A 25,885-nucleotide genomic window follows, 5' to 3' on the forward strand; every position below is an offset into this window, starting at 1 on the left:
TTTCTTAGTAAGTACAAATTTTTATTAGATTTTCATTTCACACCAGCTATAGTTGAGCTTTAATACTCTGGAGGGGGGCGCGTATTACCTATTCCATGCATAAAATTATATCATACATACATAAATATATTACCATCTTTTTCTTTTTCGTGTTTCAAATGACAGCGTCACGGAAATATATTATCATCTATAATAAAACAAGCGAACGAATCTAACTTAAATTGAACGTTACAATCATTTGACATTTTAAATTTTAATATTTTGTAACATGACTTTTTACTTTTTTAGTTCTTACAGAGTACATACAATACAGCATTATTCGTAGATGTTATTATAATGAGTATTAATTTATTGATTCAAATGTATCCTTAAATTATATTAGTCAGGTATAAGATATTACATAGTGGTTAAGAGGTAAGGTGGTTCAATGTAGGCGATGATAACATTTGTAGACTGTATAGTTGTTTAATTTTGAAAAATTTCAATGGCTTTTGATTTTATAAAAAGTCTTAGAATATTTTTTTTTATGCAAATAATCTTATTTTTCATTCCACAAAAAAAAATCAATATTAAACCAATAATCTTACGAAGGGTTTTTTTTATTGATATTATATTAATTTTTGGAATACCTCCATTCCATTAAAACATTCAATGAAAAATTAAAAAACTGTCTCTTCGGTGAATAACGATTTTTTCCAATACAAGTATATGACCATATATATATACATATACCTATGTTTAAAATATGTATATTGTGAAGTTACTCAGCGCAAAATGAGTGTCGAAAGTTTCCTGTTGTGTCGCAGAAAAACGAGGTTCTATAATCTATATGGAATTAATCTTGTAGCTACCTTACACGTCGGTTGTCGAAATCTTTAATGAGATAATTTTCCTTGCTGTTGATACTGCCATCAATGTGTCAGTGTTATTTATTAGGCAGATGTACCTACTTTTAGCTGTACGGCGTACGATGGTTTAAAGTGCAACGCAGTAATTTATAACTGTCTAAATGACAGAAATAGGGCAAGCATTAAACGCACTGATATTTATAACGAAGTGTCTCTTATAAAATCATAGGTTTATGGGTCTCGTTTCAAATTTAACGTTGCCTCATTTGTCTCATCATAGTTGTTTTTGATTTGTATAGAAATACATAATTATACGATTCGAATATAAATATAAATTATAATATTACATAATAAGTGTATTTAAATGTTATATAAAATTTGATAGTAACAAACTCTACGGGGAAAAATATTTGGACCTAATACTATAAGGTATCTCGTATTCTAAAAGCTAATAATAAAAAAAATGTATCTCCCAACTTACATGATTACATTAATCATGTACCTACCTAAAGATTGTTTTTTATATTTGCAAACTGCAAAAAATCTGTTTTATTTTTATACTCACAATATTTCGTGTCACTTTTTTACAGGCTTTATAGCAGACTTTTACAATTATTGACCACAGTGCTGGAATCTTGTGAACAATTTTTGGCAAAAAAAAATATTGAAAATGTGTTCTGTGTTCTGTCGTCTTCTGATTTTTGTTAGCTCTAGTTCATTACAATTTAAAATAATTGTTTGAAACTAACTTAACGAAAACATACCTAAACATGTGATGACAATATTTTAGTGATATATTTACTATTAATTAATAAAGACACCTAGCTATTTTAATACATGATATGCTGTACCTGTCAAGTTGTCCGTTTTGATAATCTGTTATATATTTTCCATACTTGGATTTGCTCTCTCGGATTTATCGATCGTGAGTAAAGTTTGCCAAGTGAACACTTCCAAGTTTTTTCAGTTTGCACCTCATCAACTAAAAACGCAAACAAATTAAATATGGATGAAGATTCTTTATAAAATCTTCGATTGAAATTTGCATGGAAAGATTCACAGTTATTAGTCGTGCGTTGTAAACTAGAGCTTTTCGGTGCCCGTATTTCTGGAAAATAGTCACAATCTTCTGTTAAATAGTTGTCTACGAGATGGTCTGCATATTTGATAACTCTATCATCTATTATAGGACGATCAGCCATAAAGTGTTCTTTTGAACTCTGAAAACTATAAAACGTTGCAAAGATAATGTGATAGGCACTATAGTTATTGCACCATCATCGATTCTACAAAAATTAAACAATAGTAACAAGATAATTTAATAGATTATTGATATTTTAGAGGGATAGTGACTACCATGTACTCACGGGTATATTATTTTTATTATTTTTTTGAATATTATTTTTTACACTTAACTGTAGTTTACAGTAAATACTCTAGAGAACACTTTCTTTGGGCATCGTAATTATATTATATTCTTAAGGGGCGTATAAACTTACGTGATATCCCGGATTTTTATTGTATTTTAACTGTGTAACGTGTGTACAATGCAACTATGCAAATAATTTAGTTTCGGGTACCTACGCTGTACAATATATATTTATATAGGTAGTAGTTACCAGTTTCGTGTAAGCGTGTAAGATAAATCCGTAAACTCGTAGCATATATACAAGTTAGTACATAATATGGGTATAAAAGACATGTAAGTTATGTTTAACAAACTTATACTTTATATATCTATAGGTAACACAAACGATTAAGTTTTGTGCACACTTCTATTAATTATTATGTACATATTATATAAATGGATATATACAATATACGTGCATATAGGTACTGTGAGTAATGTTCTCCGAGTATGTGTACCCACATACTTACACGTCGTTGTCAGATAATGTTTTATTCGAGAACATTTTTACAATAATTCTTACACTATACATTTTGCATATTAGACTAATTATTTTATTATATTGAATTTTTTTATTATTCTCATAGACTCATTGCACCCCATATAGTTAGGTTACCGCCAGTAAGCCGGAGACCATAAGTACTTTATTCTAGAATATTTTATCAAATCTTGAAAAGGTTTTTAGTTGAATACATGTATATGATTTTGAAAGCTGTTTCGTTTTGTCCTTTTAAAATGTTCAATTTTTAAATAAAAACATGAAAATTATTCATAAAAGTTCATTTATTCTCTATGTCGAGTTAAATTTCAATAATAAACAATAAATATACGTATTCCTAACCTATATGGTTAACCCCATTATATGAATAACCTAACTGTTCTAACCATTGCGTAATGTATTTAAGATGAATGCGATTCAAGTAGTAGTCCAGAATTCGGTCGGTGAGGCTTATGTAATAACTATTAACTAGTATTAAACAATATGACAAATCATTATTATTAATGGAATATGTTTATGCTGTATTGCAAATGCAATATAGCAGATAGTTTGCCACAGTTTAGCGTTATGGTCTCAGTGCAGTATTTGTGTAGGTTAGTATGTTAGATACCTATATGTGTTATCATTATGTATATTGTAATAACGTAGTTCCTATACGTGTTAAGTAATAATAATCACACAAATAATGATGTTTAAATCCAAGTGTAAAACACAATAAATGTATAATACTTATTTTTGTATTTTTTATATAAAAATATTAAATACTTACAAATAATATGTAAAATATTAAACCAATTAACATTTAATACATTTAAAATCATCAATTATTTTTGTATACATTATAACTACGAACCCTAAAAAAAGAGAAGCGCTGATGATAATTTTATAATAATTGTATTTATTAATTTTCTATTTAATACAAAGAAATTAAACTAAAAAAGTTTCAATATTTATGTTCAAATATTATATAATTAACGGTTTTACAAATTGTAATTTTTAGATTTTTTTTTATTTCACCTAATCCTAAGGATAAAGAAGCTAATTGGGTTAGCAAATGTAAAATACATTTTTAATTGAAGTATTTATTATTATATTAAATGATCTGTGAGTATATTTATATTAATATTTAATTAATAATTGAAAAGTACATTTAAATAGGTAATTAATTAAATATTTTTTCATTCGAGTAATTAAAATAGGTATTTAGATGGGTACTTTTAAATTGTTATAAGTGTGTTGTATTGTCGCTTTTGGCACTGCAGCTGTTATCGTACCTATATTATTATATATATTATTATTATATATATTGTTTAAGGCGAAATAGGTAGGTAGTAGGTGCCTACATAATATATAGAATCATCGAGTTATTATTGTGGGCTTATGAGATGTATATAACTATAGTTTGTACTCGTTTTTTAATATCCGTGTAAAATGTAAATATACAATGCCAATGTGTATTGTCATTTTTTCGAGCCAATAAGCGATCGGTTTTGGTAATAATTATTGAAGTACACTGTACATCCCATATTTCAATGTAGGTACCTTACATAATAGAATTGTATTTATGCTCTCTTTGTAAGATTATTATGCATCACGTGATATAATATTTGAAATTGTCGAGGGACAAGGCGCTTTTGCACACAACGAAATGCCATTATACCTTGTTAGTTTCACGACTCGTTTGCGCACATTTTCATCTTACATATTTTGTAAAACTCGTGTATGACCTTTTCCTTTGTGTAAAAGATTACCTAGATTCTAAAGAACAGTCTCAAATACACACATAGATATATTATGTTTATAGCGCACCTACTCTTCATCTATGTATTATCTGTTATCTATATAGTACATAGAGGTACACCACAATGTACACATATTTGGTTTGTATGATTTGAAAACAACGAAATTACCCTTTTTTGAGTAAAGATAAGTGTCTTTACTATCACATCATTTTAAGTTCAAAATTCAAATAATAATAATAATAATAATATAATATATTAATAGAGAATAACTGCTTTAAAATAAATGTGTACATTCATTTCAAGTAGGTAGATACCTATAAAGTATGTAGGTAATGCATAGTATAATATTTTTGTTCATTTTTTCCTTTGTTACATTAGTATCCGTAGGCGTAATCAGCAGGGGAGGGCAACTGCCCCTTCAGATATTTAACTGAGAGGGCAATAGGGTATTTAGACCCCCTCCCCTTGTCATGAGTTGAAATTAAATATATTACTGTTTTATGTACGCTATTTTTATTAGTACGTATCTGTAAGTTTTCGATTTTTGTATTTTTATACTTCTTGTTTTAATATTTGAATCTTGTCTGTTTAAAAAAAAAACTATCTAATAACTATAATTTCTACTAATTTATTTATTGAGAGGGGGTATTGACCCTCTTTATCATGCCTATACATGATGGATTTTCAGTTTTAAATCAGAGTTACCCAACCCCCCATAAATATACCACTATGTTAGTATTGGTTGAAATTTACCTACCTTACTCTATACAGGAAGATTAAAAAAATATTAAAATACAAGTCATACCCTGTTGAGTGATATTTTTGGTTTTAATCTGGTCAAATAACAAACAATTTGAGATTTTTGGAACAATTCGTAAATGCAAAATTCAATACGTGAAGGCAATTGTAGTACAGCGGCTGTAAATATTATTAAATTAAAATAACTAATAAGTTAATAATAGTACTAGTCATCAGTGATGACTCATCACAAATATGGTATTATTAATTAGGTAGGCATGTAATTTATAGTGTTTCTATACTCCATACACGTTTGTAAGTAGACAAATTAATATTATTAATATCGATTTTATTGATTATATAATAGTTTAATACATTTATGATTAATCTGCGGAAACAAACCACAACTAACTATGTATAATGTTTACATAAAATTTATAAATTTAAAATATAATTAACTAATAAAATTTAAAAAATTAAAACAATATGGTTGATGGAAACATACACATTACTCGTTTACATCGTCCAGGAATATAATAATTTGTATATTATAATATTAAAACTACAAATACCCGTAGCTCATGACCACAACAGTATAACATACTCTATATGAATAGAAATTATTAAAAATTATAGACTTTATTATCCAACAAAAAGAAGGAGGAAGACATTTACAATATTTTATGGTGGAATCCATCTACTGATCTAATAGGTAATCATAAAATGGAAAAAGAATAATATAATTCTTTAAAACGTATCTCGACGTAAAAGACTTTAAAATTCTTAATAAGTTCTCAGCTACAATAATGTATAAATAAGTTTTTATATACATTGTTATAGGTATATCACTAATAAATATATAAACTTATTTAGCGTTCATCGAGTTATAAGTCAAATCACATTTACAACACGAAAACCTTTGAACAAAAATAAAGAAATATTCTTACACATAGGTAGGTATACAAAAAAAATTGAGTATTTGACTGTATGTTATAAATTATAATATTATTCTTATATAATTTAATAACGTGCAGACACAACTACTATTCTATTTTATACTACACAACTGAAACGGTAATTAATACAACAACAAAATCGTTATTAATGATTACCGTGAATATTGTTTGATGTTTGTTAATTATAGCTAGTGAAGGTATAGTTAAATAGTTAAGGTAACTATTATCCTCTTACCAAATACACATACCTATTATTAGTATATATTATATTATTATGTAAATTGTTAACTATTATAATATTAAATTTTAGTATATATTGTTAAGTCTAAGGGTACGTTTTAGTTGATAGTAATACTGTTTGCTCTAATATTTCTTGTAAACGGTGTTGGCATCGTTTTATACATATCGGACTTTGTTTTACAAATTAGAAAAAAAAATTTATTTTTATTTTTATTAATCACCATTTGTCACGATGAATACATTTTCAATGACAAAAGAAATATAGCACATAATTAAATATAAATAGTTATTAATATTATCAATAATTTATTTTACCACCTAGATAATATATATGGATTCATTACACACTATATACAGGAAAAAAATCAAGTAGGTAAATAGTAAGTAAAATAATATGGTTTATTATTGTTTTTGGCTCATTACTAGTTATTTTCTAAAAAGACTGATGAAGACATATTGTATTATATGGAAACTCTCTGTGCACTGATTATTATACAGCCTAAAGTTATTAAGCCTTTATTAATAAACCTTATTTTTTAAGCAAAATTAATTTATTAAGACAAGACAATAATATTATTACAAAAATAGTACGTCAAACGTACAGTCTATGCCTTAAAGACGAGAACAACACCTTTATCGTAGGTATACATTATTATAAGCTGCAGCATATACCTAGTTAATTTAACCTGTACTTTCGAGGTAATTACCATAAACGAGTAGCCATAAAGTAAAAATCAAGAACAATCTAACGCGAGCCATTTATATGTATACATTAGGCAGGTATACCATATACTATTATAGACCATCGATGTATATAAAATATTATGTAATGATCGTAATAAAATAGAGTGATATTATAAATAAGTACATATTGTACTACATACATATATACTGTGTGGTGTACGTATATATAATAATATATGTGGTCGTAGGAAAAACAATTATTATTATTATTAATTATTATTTATTTATATATTTTTTTAAGTTCCGTCTTAGGTGCATTTTTTGATTTTAGTGACTCTACCAATAATAGCAATAATAATAAAAACAATGTCGAAAACATGAATATATTTCGTTATGTGACGACGTCACAACAATAATGTACATAATTATATATGATGTATGACAATAAAATATTAAATGCGCTTATTAGGGTATTGTAAAATTACACTCGTGCGGAAAACGGGTATTTAGTGCCTCTGCATAGTATGTATAATAATATACTCGGGTACTAAACAACAACAAAATTAATATTATTATGTTAAAATATAATATTATAATATTGTCCTCTGACGACTGAAAATATATTCGAGACGTTTCTCGCGTATGTGTGTGTGTGTGTGTGTGTGTGTGTGTGTGTGTGTGTAAGAATCAAAAACGGCTAACCCCTAACCCTTCTTTATGTATACATATTTTTCGTGTTTTGTAAATTTTCGGTAAACAAAGAGAGTGTGGAAAAACGAGCACTTAACCACGAACCGTATCCAGCTGTTATCACTTATCCGACCGACATTCTAAAAACGCCCTGTATACACGCTTGTTGTATACTCTGATGTCGCTCATCAGGTGCGCGTTCAGGGCTGTCGGCCGCCTGCAACCGGTGCGGCCAACGATTGGGTCGGCGACAACGATGGCAGCGGTGGTGGCGGCGGCGGTGGAGGTGACATCGTCGTCGTCGTCGTCGTCGTCGTCTTTTCGGCGGCCACCGGTTGTACGGCGGGAAGCAGCAGACACGACTGTTTACATCCCAATATGCGCAGCTTGTTGTCCCGGCTGAGGCGCGGACTCTGCGCGTGATGCACCGCGGCCGCGCACTGTCCATCGCGTGACGACCGGTGACGGTGAAGATGTTGGCCAGCGACTCCGTCGACGCCTCCGCCGATGCCCGCAGCACCAGCACCGACGCCGGTGTCATCGCCGTCACCGGCGCTACACTGCTGTAGCATGTCCGTGAACGTCTTATTCTTGGGCGGGACAGTCCGCCGCAGCGTGGGTGTGCGTATCCTGTCCAGGCTGTCGTCGGGCACGAAACTGGCGTCGTCCAACCACGAACCGGACAGCTGTTGCTGTTGGCTCTGTTCAAACTCGCCTGAGTAGATGACGTTCACCGATCCACCGCCACCACCGGACGTCGCGTCATCGGCCGAAGACGACGCTCCAAAGTCGCATCCGCTGCCGCCGCACTCGTCCGTCATCCGTCGGTGGCGGGGCTGATGTTCGCCGCCCGGCCAGAACGATGGCTGCCGGAACTTACGTGTCCACGGCCACTGGACCGGATGTTTGCGCACGTACTTGTACAGCGTCAGCAACAGGAACCCGAGCACGACAATGAAGCACAACGGTCCCACCGTCGCGTATATGAAGAAGTCGATGTCCGCGTGCCGGTCACTAACCACGGCCGTTGTCTCCTCCATCGATTGTGGCTTTTGCGATTTCAGTGACATGAATCTCTCCACCTGCACACAGCGTGATCCACCGAAAAAATAAACAATCATTGTTATTGTCATCATCATAGTATTAGAATACGTTAACACAGACATTATCTGCATTATTATTATAATAATATATTAATATGGCTATGTTCGGTATAATTTGTAACTTATAATATAGTATTGGGCTTTACACTTTGTCGGTGTTAAGTATACGAGAGATTGGCAATTCCGACAAAATATTTAAATTTAAGTAAACATTCATAATACAAAATATTTTTAAAGAATGAAACTATGGATAGTTATGGCAGTGAATTTAGTCAATAATTTATAAACACAATTTTAACGATCGCAAAATTCGTCCAAAGGTATCTTCTCGATATTCTTGACGAGCTTTTAGACTATACTCATATATATGATATAATCACTGGCGTAGTCAGTTGGGGATTTTGGGTGTCCCCCTCCTTGACATTTTTTCCCCTAGTAAATGTATTACTGTGAAGAACATAGTTTAATTTATATTTAAACCCCCCCCTCCCTCCCAACCAAGTATTTAAAAATCCTGGTTACGCCACTGAATATAATAATATCGTCTCGTATAGCGACAATGATATACAGTACCTATACTTCAGAATGAAATATTACAATGTCTACTGCAGGTTTTTTTGAAAGTCAACTAAATAATAAATTTAAAATATACAAAACGTTTCGGAAGCGTAGTGGATACTAGAGATTTTCATCTTTTGTTTTTGATACTATTCGTATTGTTCTAGTATGATCGGTGAATACGTAAAATAAAACTATTAAAAGTGCGTCGATATAATATTTTAATACCGTTACTTTTTTGCTCTTTTTAATATAAGTCAAGTGACAAGCACACACCCAGATAGACTAAGTAACACTACGCATACAACTATATAGCCGTTTATATGAATGTATATAGGCTTATAGGCATGTAGCTAATAATTTCCCAATGTTTAAAGCATGGAAGTTTATGATTAAATGTCAATTTCAGTGATTCAATTTTAAAAGTTGAAGTTTATGGTATGTTAAAGTAACACATTCCTTAATAAAATTTTTTTATTAATAATGCTACCTATTTTATTCGCGTCGGATTCTGATTTAAAAATATAAAACGAAAATGGTACCTATAATAATGTTACGATTAATCCGAATATTTAAACGTATTATACAATATTTAGTCTTAGATGAATAAATTATTGAGAGTTTACATTTATTTATATTTTTAATCTCGATCTAATTTTTTTTAAATATCCGGTAGAGTTCTATTTTTATATAAAAACTTCTGTAGCGGATTTAATTATTTTACAACATTATAATTTGTTGGTAAGTTATAAATTAATCCCAACTCATTTTCAACAAATGTTATTTGCATTTTTCTTTTAGGTTTCATTTATTCAGATGAATATTCCACAAACGAAAATTGTATATTTTATGTATGGAATTATGAATTACACGCATACCTAGCATTTCTAAAACTCAGATATTAATATTAACACGAAAACGCTTTTTAATATTAAATTATTTAGATTGTCTGAAAGTCGTTTGTCGTTAGGAGTTTTATTAATAAACAAACGTTTCATTATTTTTTTATCCTCGGTTTATATTATATAGTCATGTAGATATTATAATATTAGATTGAATAACATTATATTTGTTCAGAATACCGGTGTTGGTGAGTTGCGGCCCGATCCCTAAATAACGTACGAATTGCGGCCCGTGTTTATGAAACAGACGTGCGAGTTGCGGCCACATTTTACATTTTATTTATCACTTCATATCAGCCTATTAGCGTTACCCAGAAGACACCACGAGAATGTTGGCTGAGTCGTCTCCCAAAAATTTGTTTTTTTTTTGTAAAAATGGCAAAAATGGAAAATGGAAAAATGGCAAAATGTATGGTAATTTATGGTAAAATTAATTTTAATATTTATGTAAAATATGTAAAAATGTAAAAATATTTATTGGTCGGGCAAAAACTTAAAACTTAATGATTTGACGAAATCAAACTGCTCTATTTCTTTTTGTGCTGGCTTTGTCATCTGTTGTCTTATAAATGCTTCTTTTTCACATATTTTCTTCGTTTTTATTCCATTGCTTCTACATTTGATATACGTTTCTGATTGAATTTCTACTATCACATCAATAAAATTATAGATGTTAGGATGACTAGAGTAGAACGATGAATTTAGGTGTGAATGAAAACTTTCACAGCCGTTAGTGGTACGGTTAAAACTAGCAGAGAACTGTGAAAATAAATAAATTTCCCTGGCCGCAATTAACTTATTGATAAAATATGACCGGGCCGTAATTCACCGGTCTTCAACACGTAAATGACATGTCGGGCCGCAACTCACCTATAGCCCAGAATACACATATAGCCCTACACCATATTTGCAAAATTATGCTCAAACGATGTAATGCAACCTTTAGAGTTTAAACGATACATATATAATAATTATGTTACGGGCAATGTGTACATTGCCCGGTCAGTGTGGTCCTACCTGGGCAATGTAAACCACAAATTTTTTTTTAACCAACTAATATTATTTCTTCTCATTATTATTATAAATTATAATCATTACATGATACATGAATAAAATTAATGATGAATGTTTTTAAAAAAAATCAATACTATAAATAGGTAATGATTATAATTTATAATTTTAATAAAAATAATATTATTTGGTTAAAAAAAAATTGCGGTTTAGATTGCCGGGGCAGGACCACATTGACCGGTATTCCACATTGCCCGTAACACATATATGATTATAATACTACTGTATAAAGACCTAAACCCCGATTTACTCGAGTATAATGGTTTGAAATTCTATATATTTTGAGTAAATAACTTAAAAATAATAAAATACTAAGCAATTGAAAATATTTACAGTACGGGTACTTAGAAATTCCAAAAATTATAATTTGAATAAATTTATCATTGAAAGATTAATGAGGATTAGCAGTGAATCATGCTGTATATTACTAATAATAGCGTAGTTGGTGTTTGAAAAAAAAATACGATAATAGAATAAATGATTTCGCCATGAAGCTTCTGTCGTCCCGCTACAGCAGTTCTTCTTATTCGATTTCCATCAAGTACACGCTCGGCACGCATTAGCAGCGGCACGGCGGCGGTCTTTATATCAATTTGCCGTCTGTCTCTCTCCGTTTCTTTTTCTCTCTCTCTCATTCTCTCTCTCTCTCTCTCTCTCTCTCTCTCTCTCTCTCTCTCTCTCTCTCTCTCTCTCTCTCTCTCTCTCTCTCTCTCTTTCTTTCTCTCTCTCCAACTCACTATAGTCTTTGGGTCCTCTTGTTTTTGTCAGCAACATCAGTGCCAGTGACATGAAGTATGATCCCGGTATGGCGGGAGCCAGTGACACGACAAAATAATGCGTTTCCACATTAAGGGTGGACCGTTTTGTAAAGTAGGTCGCCCGCGTCGGTTGATTTCGAATAACTCCGCGAGAGCATTAATTTGTCGGGCGCTGAACAGACGTGTATATAATACATATAACCTATATATACATACGTGGTTTATGTATATATATGAATTGGAGCACTCAACAAATCCTAGGCTCTTTTGTCCATCGCACGAATACTCGTGCGTGTAAAGTAGGTACTTATGTCACAGCTGAATGACGGTTGCAGTACGTCCATACACAATATCTTTGGTTGAAACAAAAGTTTTTGAATTGTTTGTGTTCCATCAAGGTAAAATCAATATTATGTTTGACATTTTTTATTAAACCCTTAACAAGTCCACCTTAAACTGATACCTACCAAAAACGGTGTATTCTACATAGGTATTAATTAATTACTATATTCAACTAAAACTTACTTGATGTATCATCATTGTCGAGCGTTTTAAAATTATATATTATATCGAATTGTTATTCGTTTAAAAGAATACGAAGGGAATATCGTCAAGCGCCCATGTGTACTAAAAACCGGCCACCCTTGACTTTAATAGTTTTATAAAAATAAATAAATATTTTTTGTTACATTGTAGTTAGAATGATAATTTATCATGGTTGTACTTGAAAATTTCATTTTAATCTAAAAAAACCATTTTGGGGTGGGGACATACCCTGACTTTGGCATTGATCTATAAGACTATAAATACGTATAATATAAGTAGTCGTTACGCAATAAATTATATATCACTTTATAAGTACCTAATTACATGTATAAATTATGCTCTAATTCGGGTTGAGATGCATTTATTGTATAGTTGAGATTTTTTTTAAAATTAGAAACGAGGCAAACGAATTAAGGAGATTGTATATTTGTTTCTGAATACTCGGTCAGTGAAAGATGTACCCATAGGGCCCTCTGATAAAATACGAAATCATTTTAATTTACTGCTACGAACAAAGTATTATAAAATATAGTAGACTATGCAGTAGTATGGACTCAAAAAGAAAATTCTGTGAATAATATTAATATCAGTATATATGCTCGGGATGCTTTTATGTTTTTTTTTAGCACAGAACTATAACGCGAGTCTTAATTTTACCCTGTCTACTTCATAAAACCTTTGTGGGTTAATTATTATTTATACGTTTATATAAATATTAAAAAAATTTTTATACATAATATGAACTTGTTGACTGCTTTTAATTTCACTTCATTTCTTTTTTTTTAATAGAGTATGATAATGATAACGCGATAGTGAAAACGTACTCGCATAATATGTCATAACTTCATAAGCGTATACTGTACGTCATATTGTGCGTAGTTTAATTTTAGGCATGTCGTATTCGTTTGAATGTTGTCATTATATTATTATATTCATTAAACAATTTAATGCGTATACGTCGAGGTTTGTTATTATTGTATATTTTAAATGAAATATTACGATTTAAAAATTTGTTTCACCTATGTATTATTTTTTCTTCTCATAAAAATTAAATACTTGGACTACTTGATTAATATTTAATCGACCAGGCTTTTGAAATTCTAAATCAAACGTGTTTCGTTGGTCATAATAACTGTCTAGAATCGTAGTTTTTTTTAAAATTTTTTTATTAAAAATAACTATGTCAGTGAGGGCGATGCCGTAAACGAGCAGTATTGATCAGAAAGACTACACCGAGTCGTATTAACCAAACGCACACATACCTTATATATTATTAACTGCAGGGTTCGAGCCGGCGCGGACCTGAATTCGGCAAAATAATTGGCCTGCGGTGAAGCGTATTGCACGACGATTATAGACACGTAAAAAACAAAAACCGATACAGTTTCACGATACCGAAGAAATAGTTTTGCTTCAATCAATTTTGTTTGTCTTTCGAATGTAATCGTATAGTTGGTACAGGTGCAGTCTAATATATTTTAACGTTTAAAATATGTCCACGTATACTTTATATATATATAATAAATATTATAGATATATATTATTGCGTAGCGTATATTTATTCCCAACATTTCAATTAAAAACCAATTTTAGAAGTACGCGTGCGCTTTACAAACCTTATAATATGAATATTGTAAAACGTCAATGGCACTCGGAAGTAATAGTCGACGATGTAATTTTGGAGTGTGAGTGCTAAATAATTCCATATGAAACCGCTGTTAACTTTTTTTAATTGCGACGGAAAAATCATTATTGTAATATAATAAAACTGAATTCAGGCGTATGCAGTAGTATTTCAAGGTAAATTGATAATAATAATAATAATGAGTATGAATGGCCTATACAATAAGGAAAGCAATCATTTCACACTGGGCACATATTTTGGTGTATTCAAAAAAGTGTGTATAATAGTATAATATGAGCATTATAGGTACTCTACTATAAAATCAATTATTTTGATGTTAAATTATCCTCGTACTAACTCGCATAGGAATATTTCACAAACTATAATTTTTTAAATTAACAACAGTTCCTATTTTGTTTTTCAATTTATACGATTTTTAACTACAGACAATATTGGGAGTAATAACTATAATAACTAAGGACAATTTGCACATATTCTCGTAGACTCACTAGAAGGTAGTGTAGACTATCTCGGAGTAAGAGAGTATTACCCGATTATTAGAAAACAATGATGAGCTAATAAATAAAAAAATTCATTTGAATGATTAGGTATTTCGATGTTTTTAAATTATAAGTGCTCGTAATTCTAGGTACGTTTCTTAAGTTATATTGTTTACGTGAAAATATATATTATACTTTGATGGAAGATAGGTACTTTATATATTTTATAAATTCTATGGACGTTTCGGCACGAGAATAAGGTTGTTTATTCTGAATAAATAATTTATCACTGACCACTGTCGCGGAAAGTAGTTTTAATGTAGAGTTACCATTAGCGATCTTAATAATCTATACATATTATACTTGTATTATTCACAATGGCAAAAGGCCGACGAAAAATAACACCGTAGGCTATTATATTTTTGACTTTTATTATGAAAAATTTCCATTCAGTTAAATGGTACGTATTCACCCGTAAACAGTTTCCAACCTATGGTACAATAATATTTTGCGGTCGATCTAAATATTCTACAATCTACATCCGACTACTTATTTTTGTCGGAATCGAACAATTCCACTGTAAAACATATTTAAATACGTATTTTTTATACTATTTGTCATAATATAGTATTGAAAATAAAATGTTTTAATAAATAAAATGTAAATAAATGTTTTTTAAACGTTGGCCAATTATTAGGGAGTACTCTAAACTATATGATATAGTTGACCTAGATGATGTCAATGTATTTTTTAATGTATTTTTCAACAGCACTCTACAAATATTCTTAACATGTATCACAGTAATAACTAATATAATTAGCGGTGTGTTCAACTATTCTACTAACCCGATATTCTTCTCCCGATAGTTCCATGAGCGTAGCGTTTGTTTCGACTAGATTGTGCAGTGGGTCGTCATCCTCGACCACTCGATCGGAGACGACCGCTGCAGTCTTATCGGAGGCCGACGGCGACCAGGACGAGAACGAGGATGACGCAACAGCGGCAACAGCGGCCGCAGCAGCGGCTGACAAGGTCCGCTCAGAGACGGGTACCACGCTTACGTTGACCATGAGTCGGGGAGGGACGACCAACACGCGGTTGATCTTGACCTCGTCGTATTCCAGTGACAGCCTGGCAGCGAGGTTCAGCTTGAGGTACTTTGCGAAATCGGTGCGCCGCATTTGCGCCACGGTCGAGTTGCCAGACAACAGTAACACGAACCACCGGCTGGGCGTGTTTTGATCGGCGGCCAACACTGACGACGATGAGCTACCACCATTGCCTCCGCCTTCAGCATCACCCACAGGTCCTTCGGAACGCATAGCGTCCTCCAACACGCGTTCCTGTTCCTCACTGGCTTCGTCCCACCGCTCGAACAAGCTCTTGTTACCGGCCACGACGGCCACCGTAACCGCTTTGGACGACGGTGCAGCGGCCACACCAGGCCCCTCTTCTTCAATGTCGTTGCCCGTTGGTCCTCTTTCCTTCTCTCTACCGCCGTTTTTGATCACATATTTGGTCGCCATTGTATAATATCCCTTGTTGGTGGCCGCATCGGGAGTGGCAGGGTCGTCTTTGTGGTTAAACCAGCTCTTCAGCATGTTGGCCACAAGATTCTTGTTGTTCAGGTCATGGCCATAATCTCCACCACCGATCACTTCTTGAGTGGTCGAGTCGACCACAGACGGCGGAGACGACAGCAACAATGACTGCGAAGACGACGGTTGTTCGGTGCTCGTGTAAACGACGTCCGTCCACATTTCCGGTGGTCTATTAGTGGTGGTCGGCTTCGGTTTGGTGGCCATGGCCGACACGTTGCGTCCATCGGCTGGCAGAGTGGCCACAGCAGCAGTCTGCACGTTCCAAACCGTTTCAGCGGCCGCAGCCGCGGTCGTGGACGTGTCGGACACCTCGGCCGGCGGGGTGCTGGTGCTACCATTGGTGACGTCTGTCAGGTTGCCGCTTAAGAACGCTCCTTGCAGAGTGCTGGGCGTCGGTTCTTTTAACGGGTTTGTCGCTTCGTTTCTCGACGGTAAAGTAACTTTGTCCTCGACGGCCACTCCAACGGCCGCAGCGTTCACTGTAAACAACAAAAGGAACAAGAGATTATAAATGTTATCGCCGTCGAGCACTTGCAGTTCGCACAACGTGTACGGATACCTATATTTAATTATGTTTTAAGAGTTTTCATCCAAGTTTTCCAAATTGCATTTTGACCAAATTCGGTAACCCATAACTGTATACTTATCATTTTTATATTTATTATTAATTTAGAACAATTAGCTATGTACACCAATTGTACAATGGTTTAGGTTGTGATTATTTTATTTTATTTTTATTATTTTAGTTAGCAAATAATCTGATATTATTATTTCAATATTATAAGTTATAGTTATTTCAGAGAATTGTGTGTTAATTTTTATAATAATTATGACTTTAGAAAATATGAATGCTTTTGGTAAAATAATATAGCGCGGAGTGTGTTTATTACAAAATGTGTATTAAATAAACCTAGTAATTGACAAAATATACTATATTACCTACCATTATTATTTGGATAGTTGATCATTTAATACAGTCATATACACTAGCAATCAATTATAGACTGTATTATTATTTATTAGTCACTATAGTGCCTAAGTTATTAGAAGATAATATTTTGTAGAATAAAGTATTTTTTATCAACCAACGTAGAAAATGTATATTACATTGTAATCTGATCGATGTTGTTATTATTATGTGAGTAAATATAAAACGTATTTAAACTTTCAAGTGAAAGATTTTTTTTGGTTTTTGTTATGGGGTTTCGCAAGTTTTTGTTGATTTTAAATTGAAATAAATTATTATTATTATTCACGTGAATAAGCTTTTCCGTCGACAATAGGCTATATGCTTAAACTTCTTTCTGTTTACTTTTATTTTTTAGTATTATTGTCTTTCTTAGAGTTTTTTCTGTAAAAATATGATTTGAGTGAACTACGAACAAATAATAATATATTTCCAGTCTCGGCAGTTTAAATTTATTTTTTGTAATTTTAAATGTAATAATATATTTTGGAAAAGTAACTGTCGCTTACAATTCTTTCAGTTTTCACACACTTTAAATAACGAGAACTTTATAACTTTGGTTCATTTTCAGAATATTAACGACACTTTTTAAAGCATTTCAGAATATTTAAAAAATGAATTTTCTCTAAAAGACGTGTTTTAAAAAGTTTTTCTAACGCTTTTACAAAAGTTTATTCAAAGATTCTTAATAATGTGATGGTATTTTCTTAAAAAACAAAAAGTTGTTTTAATTAATTTTTAATTTAAGTCGAGTACTTATGGATATGTTAAATTATATTTGAATAAAACACTAAAAATTTAAAAAAATACTCATTTTAATTTTAGCAGACACTCATTTCTTAACCATGTTTTATCATCAGTTCCAAGTACAAACTGTAATCACGCATAATTCATCTCTTGTATCAAACAAATTTAAGACGACGCCATTTTTAAATAAGGTTACGTTGCATAAGGCCTAAACTCCACTTTGAATCGTTATTCATAAACAATTATTTATCACTGCTTTAAAATGTTAAGACAACCGGAAAAGTGGTCGTCCAATCTTCCATCTACATAGGTAAATTAAACTACCCCTATAGTCGTCTATACTCGTTTTAAATATCTGATTTTTATTTCTCAGTGGACTTATTAAGATTTTTTATATCAAAATAATATTTCTGATTTTTATGTTTCGCTTGCATTTCTCTAATATTAAATTAGATTAAAATGAGTTTCTATAACGTGTTGTAAGCTAGTGATGATGATACAGTTTTTGCGTTTCTTTATTTTAGTTTCTAAACGAGAAGAGAAATGTATTGATTTTATATAAAAAAGGGTTTTTTAAAGTATGTTATCACTTTTTGTATAGGTAGTGGCTTTAAAAGTTCATGTTGTCCAATCAATAGATTGAAAATTGAACATAGATAGTACTTTAGTCTTTTGAGAGGTAATTTATCAATAGATTTTCAGCAAATATACCGAAAAACGGAGGCCAGACGCTTATTGAAACCATACAGGAAACCACAAAAAAGCAACATTTATGGTTTATTCCTTTTCTCTCACCACAAAATCAATTTCATTTATTTTCTTACTGTTTGAAAAATAATAATTCAAAAAGTTTAAATGCTCATCAATTATTAACAATAAAGTAATAGGTATATGGTCGATTATATTTTTTAATTGGTTTTTTCTTCAGCTTAATGATATTATATAACTATTGTGATATAAAAAATATATCATTTCTTTTTTTGTATTTGAATTATTGTTATTTGTGTATTTGTATGTTAAACATTTTTGTTTTTTTACAAAGATTTTACTATAAATTCCAAACTGTTTCCATTTCCTACTTTTAGACTATCCTTATTTTTAATATGAAATAAATAAATAGTGATTTGTGTGTCGTTATGTTTTTCTGATGAAATGTTCGTCATTATTGAGTGGATATTATGAAAAACTGGCAAAATAATTACACATCCTATAGATAACCGGTAGGACGTGTGTGGGATAAATGACGATAATTATAATTCGACCTCATATTAAATAATATTGTTATGATTAAATATTATATGGTGCACTGACACGAGTACCACATTGCAGTACATGTGAGTACGTATTACAGTATTACACGATGAAATTTGCATAATGTGCACCATAAACTATAGATTAAATGCGTATATTAAACGTGATGTGATGCATTTTTGAATACGTACCCATAGCTGTGGAATCAATGGATACCATCAGTTGCGCACAAATGAAATACATCACGACGCCAGCATGATGAAATGATTGCTGACGAAAACGTGTCTGTAATTTGGTTCCCTTCATTTTTTTAAAATTATTATTTTGTATTGTATTGTATTGTATTGCTTCTTTGTTCCGTGTTTTCGTGTTTCGTTCTTGCTCACGTTACATCTAAAACAAAATATACACATATTATACAGTCGTTAAATATTTCATACGCGCTCTATAAGAAAATATCTTTAGAATGTGTAATACGACATATTATTTTATCTATTGAAGCAGGTACCAATAGTGGAAAATAGTTACTAACATTTCCGATGATGGATTTTGTATGATACAGTGGTTAGTCTTAAAATATGTAAGTTGTATGAATATCAATAATTATTAATAATTTCAAATTTTTATACCGTTTTTATAATATCTTGAAATTACTAATGATTATATTTATTTGTATTACATCTTTAAAAATATAAAGTGCATTAGTCGTAATTTTCAATCAAAATTATTATTTTTTGTTCGAAATGATATAATACCTACTAAATACATGGAATGCAATCATGATCACATGTTGGGAAGTATTTAGGAACTTACAGTACACAAAAATAATCTCCCAACAAAACAAACAAATGTATAAGTTTTAATAAAATAAACATAAATATTTAAAAAAATTATAAGCAAAAAATTTTAATTTTCTTCCAGGGCGGTGACTCGGAAAATGTTTTAATAACTATATCATAAATGATGGTGGAGCTTAGGTGGTATATTTAATATGGTTTAGGTCATTTTTGCTAATGATATCAATATAAATGAAAGTTTAAAAATATAAAAATATAATATTTACTGTAGGAAATCAGTGAACGGAGTTAGGAGAGGATTGAAACAATGACAATTTAAAAACGCTTACCAAGTTAAAGATCGGCATCTAAACTTTCTTGATTTTTAATTTTTAGAAATGTATTAACTGTATGTAATATGTATGTATTTTATTACAATATGATTAAACTGAAATTGTACTTTAAAAAAATCGTCAATTACAAATTAATTTATTGAGAAGACATTAGATTATAGTAGAATATAGTGGGTTGAATAAAACTGGTTTGATTTAAGACTTTAAGAGGTATTAAAGTCATTTCGCATGTTTTATTTATTAAATTACCTATTTATGAAACTTGATAACTAATAGTGTACCTAACATGAATATTTTCCGATATCACACCCAAGCGGTATAAAACAATTTGAATCCAGAAAAACGTAGGTGCGAACAGCTGTGCAAAAAAAATCATTTTCATTTTTATTTAGTGAGATAGATCTCCGAAACTGGAGAGCAGATTTTGTTGTTTGGGGTCTTGTTAGATTCACATTGGCTAGGAAAAGTGCAGTGTATTCGAGGAAAAATTCAGAACTTTATCTTTAATAGTTAATTCATTACAGAGGTTTCAAAAAAATAAAAACACATTTTATAGGGCGTTTTTTGATGTTTTTCAGCTTTAAAGCTTTGTAGCGAATTAAAGATTGAAGATAAAATTCTGAACATCTTTACTGCACTTCTCCTAGCCAATGTGAATCCAACAAAACCCCAAACAACAAAGTCTGTTCTCCAGTTTCAGAAATCTACTCCGCTAAATGAAAATCAGGCGGAAAATAACTTTTTTTTAACTGTGAAAAATTAAATAATTTTTTTAAAAATGTTTAATTTCACATTTTGTATCTACTTGATAATTCCTTTTTAATTAGTTATCAACCAACTTTCTAGCTATCATATAGCTTAGGATAAAAGTTCAAAAAAATATAAATTGTTTGACTGTTCGCGCCGACGTTTTTGTGGATTCAAATCGTTGTACCGCTCATTGGGTGTGATATCAGATCTTTCTCATTAATATTTTTTATTAAAGCTAGCTTAATCACCCACCTACTCATTATTACTGAGTTACATTTTTATTATTTTCCTATTTAACATGAACTTTTGAAGTTTTCAAAATTCAGACTTTATTTATTTCAATTACTATACTTGATTAAAAATCAAGAAAATAATAAAAATAGATATTCGGAAATTAAAAACACATATCTTGTTTCCCGTTCTAAATAAGGCCTTATATATAAAAATATATTGATATCAATTATTTCCTACGAGGGTCTAAAAAAATAAAATACATTGCTGTGACGAAATTTTCCAATTCCTTAATATTTAGTTTTAAATCCCTTTACCAGTAAGTTATACTCGTAATATGATAGTATCTCATAGTGCACAAGTATTACCAATGATTATGATTCAATACATATTAATAAGATGAAAATGTCCCTGATCACATCCAATACACCGTTATTCTATCAGGTCAACCACTCATTCCCCTTCAAAATAACATTTTTTACTGATAGCCAGTTAATAATGATGACCTAAATAAAAAGACAATAATTTATGGCTTAACTTTCTGGATTTTAGATGCCGTAAGTATTTTATTTTTTACGTTGGTAATAGTACTGGGGTAAGCTAATATATTTTTAAAAGACATTATTTTTAACATGAAGTGCGGTCGTCGAGTAAATGGTTATGTTTGACGTCATTATATGTATAGTATAATAATATCCTTGCCATCCATAAGTTTGTGGATTTAAGCTACACATTGCGTGTTTTCTAAGATACGATATGCCCAATATATTCAATATTATTTCTGGTGAGAATACGTTTGCAATAATAAATCACTATTTTTTGTTTATGGCCATAAATGGACATACGGATACGGTTTCTGTGTATCTAATATATATATGACCGGCCTTTTGTTATATTTCCAAAGCACACACACCCGCGTACGATAAAAGAGAAATAGTCATCTCTTTTATTTCCTGTGCGCGAACGCGTATCCATTATCACACAAAATGCTTTTACTTTCGATCTTGGAGGTATACAAAGAAATATAATTCATTTTCGTATTCTGGACAAAGAGTGATACATCACATGAATACATCCTAGTTGAAAGCTGTTCAAATATAAAAGTTGAATGCTCTTGGTTAAATTTATTCAATTATGCGCAAGTTTTAAAGTAAAAATGTTTACATCTGATTCCTGTTTTTTTTTTTAAATTTGAAACTTGATTATTATATCAAGTCAGTATTTTTTTTTAATTTGAGTAGATTATTTACTTTCAAGAAATTACTAAAAACTCATCTAATATATTTAAATAACTAAATGTTTTAATTGAGATTATTGAAGGAATAAATGGGACTGCGTTTAGTGACTTATTATAAGTTATGTTAACCATGATGATTAGGCATTTTAGATCCTAATTATATGACAAGACGATTTTAAGTTTAACTCTGATATTATATTAATGATAATTAATAAATGATTTTAAGTAAGTTATTATACTTCGTGGTTAACATAATTTAATATTAAATGTTGTTCTTGGGGGATTTTTATGAATACAGTTAATTATAAATTGCTTGAAAATGAATTCAAGTATAAATTTAAAACGATCGGAGTACATAAATATGCTAGGTATAGCTAAAAGTTTTATCAAGTAGGTAACCATAAAGTACACTAAGTAGGTACACTGTACAGCCATATAAGTTTTTTGACTGTTTTTGTAATTAATAAATTGCGAATTTCATCTGTGAAGCTAAAAGTTTTACTCATTGATCCTTTAATTCTAATACTTTTAATGAATTAATATATAAATTTGTTTTAGAATACAAATTAGTTTAGATTTTTGTATTATAATTTCTTTATGTTAAAATTAAATTAAGTAACTACGTTTAATAAAATAATGTTGTAACAGAAAATGCTTAAAGTTGTTTTCTATTTTATAAGTTTCTAGACTTGTTAAGTACTAATTTTAAATATTGACTCTAACCATTATTTTAAATGCCTTATTACCTAATTTATATTAAATTGGATTTTAGATTGCAGATATTGTTTGTATAGCAGGAGTTGGTTTTATTACTCATTAATTTCGATAATCGAAAAGGGATGAAAATATAATGTAATTAGTGACAGTTTTATATTATGAATTGGATTTAAAAATATGAAAATTACTATCTTAATTATCTACCGATGTAATAAAAAAATGCATTAAATATTATATTAAAATATAGATTGTTATATGATATTTTGGTGTCGTCAATACTCTTATTTAGTATATTAGAAAATCACATAATGGAAATTAAAATATTTTATTTTTACTTCTTCGTGGTACATACCAAATAATATATACAGCTATTAAACTGTTGGTGTTTGTGGTGTGAATTAGTATAATATACACATTACACATGTATCAAATGTTATTATTTATTTATGCTGCGTAGAAGTATCTTAAACAAAAAACAAAAGTTACCTGCTGTTATGATTTATTTTTGATAAAATTAGATCATTAGCCATTGATATATTGACTTGTTAATATTTGTCTTTAATTTAGTGTTAATTAAACACATTCATTAACTGTTTTGTTAATTTTCTAATTTCTCGTCGATTTGAAGTTACTACTTAAACATTCACTGAACACTAAATTCGCTATCTTATTTTTATATTTGTTAAATGTTGATGAATTTGGATTTGAATGAGCTATGTTAATGTACATTATGTAATTTTTAAAATAAAATAATTTTTTATATTATTTTAATCTACCATATACATTGTGTGTATAATACTACGGTATAATACAAATATTAATTACACTCTAGTTAATACACACTGTAATACGGTATTAAACAAGGTTTATTTTAAGCATAATACAAAAAATAAGTATAGTGTTTTTTACATCACCCGTTGATGTATACATTAATAAATCCGCTTTACTGCAATATGCACAATCGGTATTTCAAATTGTGCTCAGCCACACGCGTACCTGCATCTCAGGTGGGGTTAATATTATGATTTATAATAATATACAACGCACAACCTGCACATAACAACACATGGCACATTGACGTGCCTTTGAAGAATGTGACTTGCTTGTAACGCTATGCCGGGATAATATATTACCACGGAGTTAACGTTTTTGAATAGCATTGTTAACCACCGATGTGTTATCATAACAATATATTTTAAAGCTAATGAATATTATTATTTTTTAATGGTTCTTTACGTATATATATATATATATGATATTATACACACACATGTGGTACATATACTTTCATAGAGGTATAATACACTGTGTATGATAATATAATATAACTATTCTCGCTCAATATTTTGTGGCGGGGTAACTATATTATTTAGGTACTCTGTCATCATAATTCTATTATTCCGACAGACAATATAATATTATCACCAAACGTGTTTAGATGTTTTCAAATTTTGCAATGTTATATATATATATTTATAAATATTATATTATATATGTGCCCGAATGTGTAACGCGCTCATTCGCGATGATTCCATTTTTGCATAATTTATTTTATCTCTTTAAAAACTATATTTTTTTTACCATTATTATTTTTATTTATTTGTTTATTATTATTATTTTTCTTTTTAGTGTCGTCTGACACGTGCGTAGACATAACAATAATAACATGACCGAAGAAAGCGAGCATTGTGTTTTATATATCAACAAGGACATGCATAACGTTTTTAAGCATACGTTTTGGTTGTAAACTAACACTAATTTCAAAAGCACACATTTTGTACAATACCCACTGCTGTTAAAATATTATCTGTAATCTTTACGAGCAGGTACATTATAAAATTAAAAATAACGATCGTACTCGACTACTTGAGACGAAAACGTGTAAAATCCCGTGTTTTCATCTCGTTTCAGACGTTTCTTTGAATACCAAATAATTTGTCTGACTTTTATTGAGGGGGAATTTCTTACGATCGATACTGAAGAATAATCTGTATAGGTACTTAATCGAATCTATTTTATTTCAGTAACTATTTGTATTTGAATAAACTATAATGACTGATTATATGACATGTGTACAAACTTTGTTCTTTGAGTGAGTTATGTAACAAAATAGGAAAATGTATTAAAGTTTAATCATTAGGATTATATTCGATGAAAGAAACCCTGTGCGTAGCCAACTATGTATAGTCTATCAAGTATAAATATATTGTACATTTTTAACTTTATAAACACAATTACATAGGTAATTGTATAATGGTTGATAATTATTAGATATCTAAATAACAATATCAACCTGCCAGGGTCCAACTCAATCCCCAGACCGTTAAATGTTAACTATTACGAACTTATGGTTCTCCAAACATGGTTAACATGCACATAGTTAGTTTC

At 30.5% G+C, this 25,885-nt stretch overlaps 1 protein-coding gene across 2 annotated transcripts in view; it reads right to left on the bottom strand.

Moving 5' to 3' along the window:
* Nucleotides 1-7,660: 7,660 nt before the first annotated feature.
* LOC111042288 overlaps nucleotides 7,661-25,885 on the bottom strand; it is a 35,035-nt gene continuing 16,810 nt past the window's right edge. Inside the window, exons 1-3 of one of the 2 annotated variants that reach the window (XM_022326841.1) lie at nucleotides 19,625-19,739; nucleotides 15,713-16,947; nucleotides 7,661-8,887 (exon numbers count right to left, since the gene is read on the bottom strand). In XM_022326841.1, coding sequence (XP_022182533.1) covers nucleotides 8,006-8,887; nucleotides 15,713-16,947; nucleotides 19,625-19,739 — 2,232 coding nt within the window. In that variant the 3' untranslated portion in view covers nucleotides 7,661-8,005. Of the gene's footprint in view, nucleotides 8,888-15,712; nucleotides 16,948-19,624; nucleotides 19,827-25,885 lie in introns of those variants that run through there. The other variant, XM_022326840.1, reaches the window with a different exon arrangement.

Source organism: Myzus persicae, unplaced genomic scaffold (genome assembly GCF_001856785.1).
Source record: "Myzus persicae strain clone G006 unplaced genomic scaffold, MPER_G0061.0, whole genome shotgun sequence".
Taxonomy (NCBI): Eukaryota; Metazoa; Arthropoda; class Insecta; order Hemiptera; family Aphididae; genus Myzus; species Myzus persicae.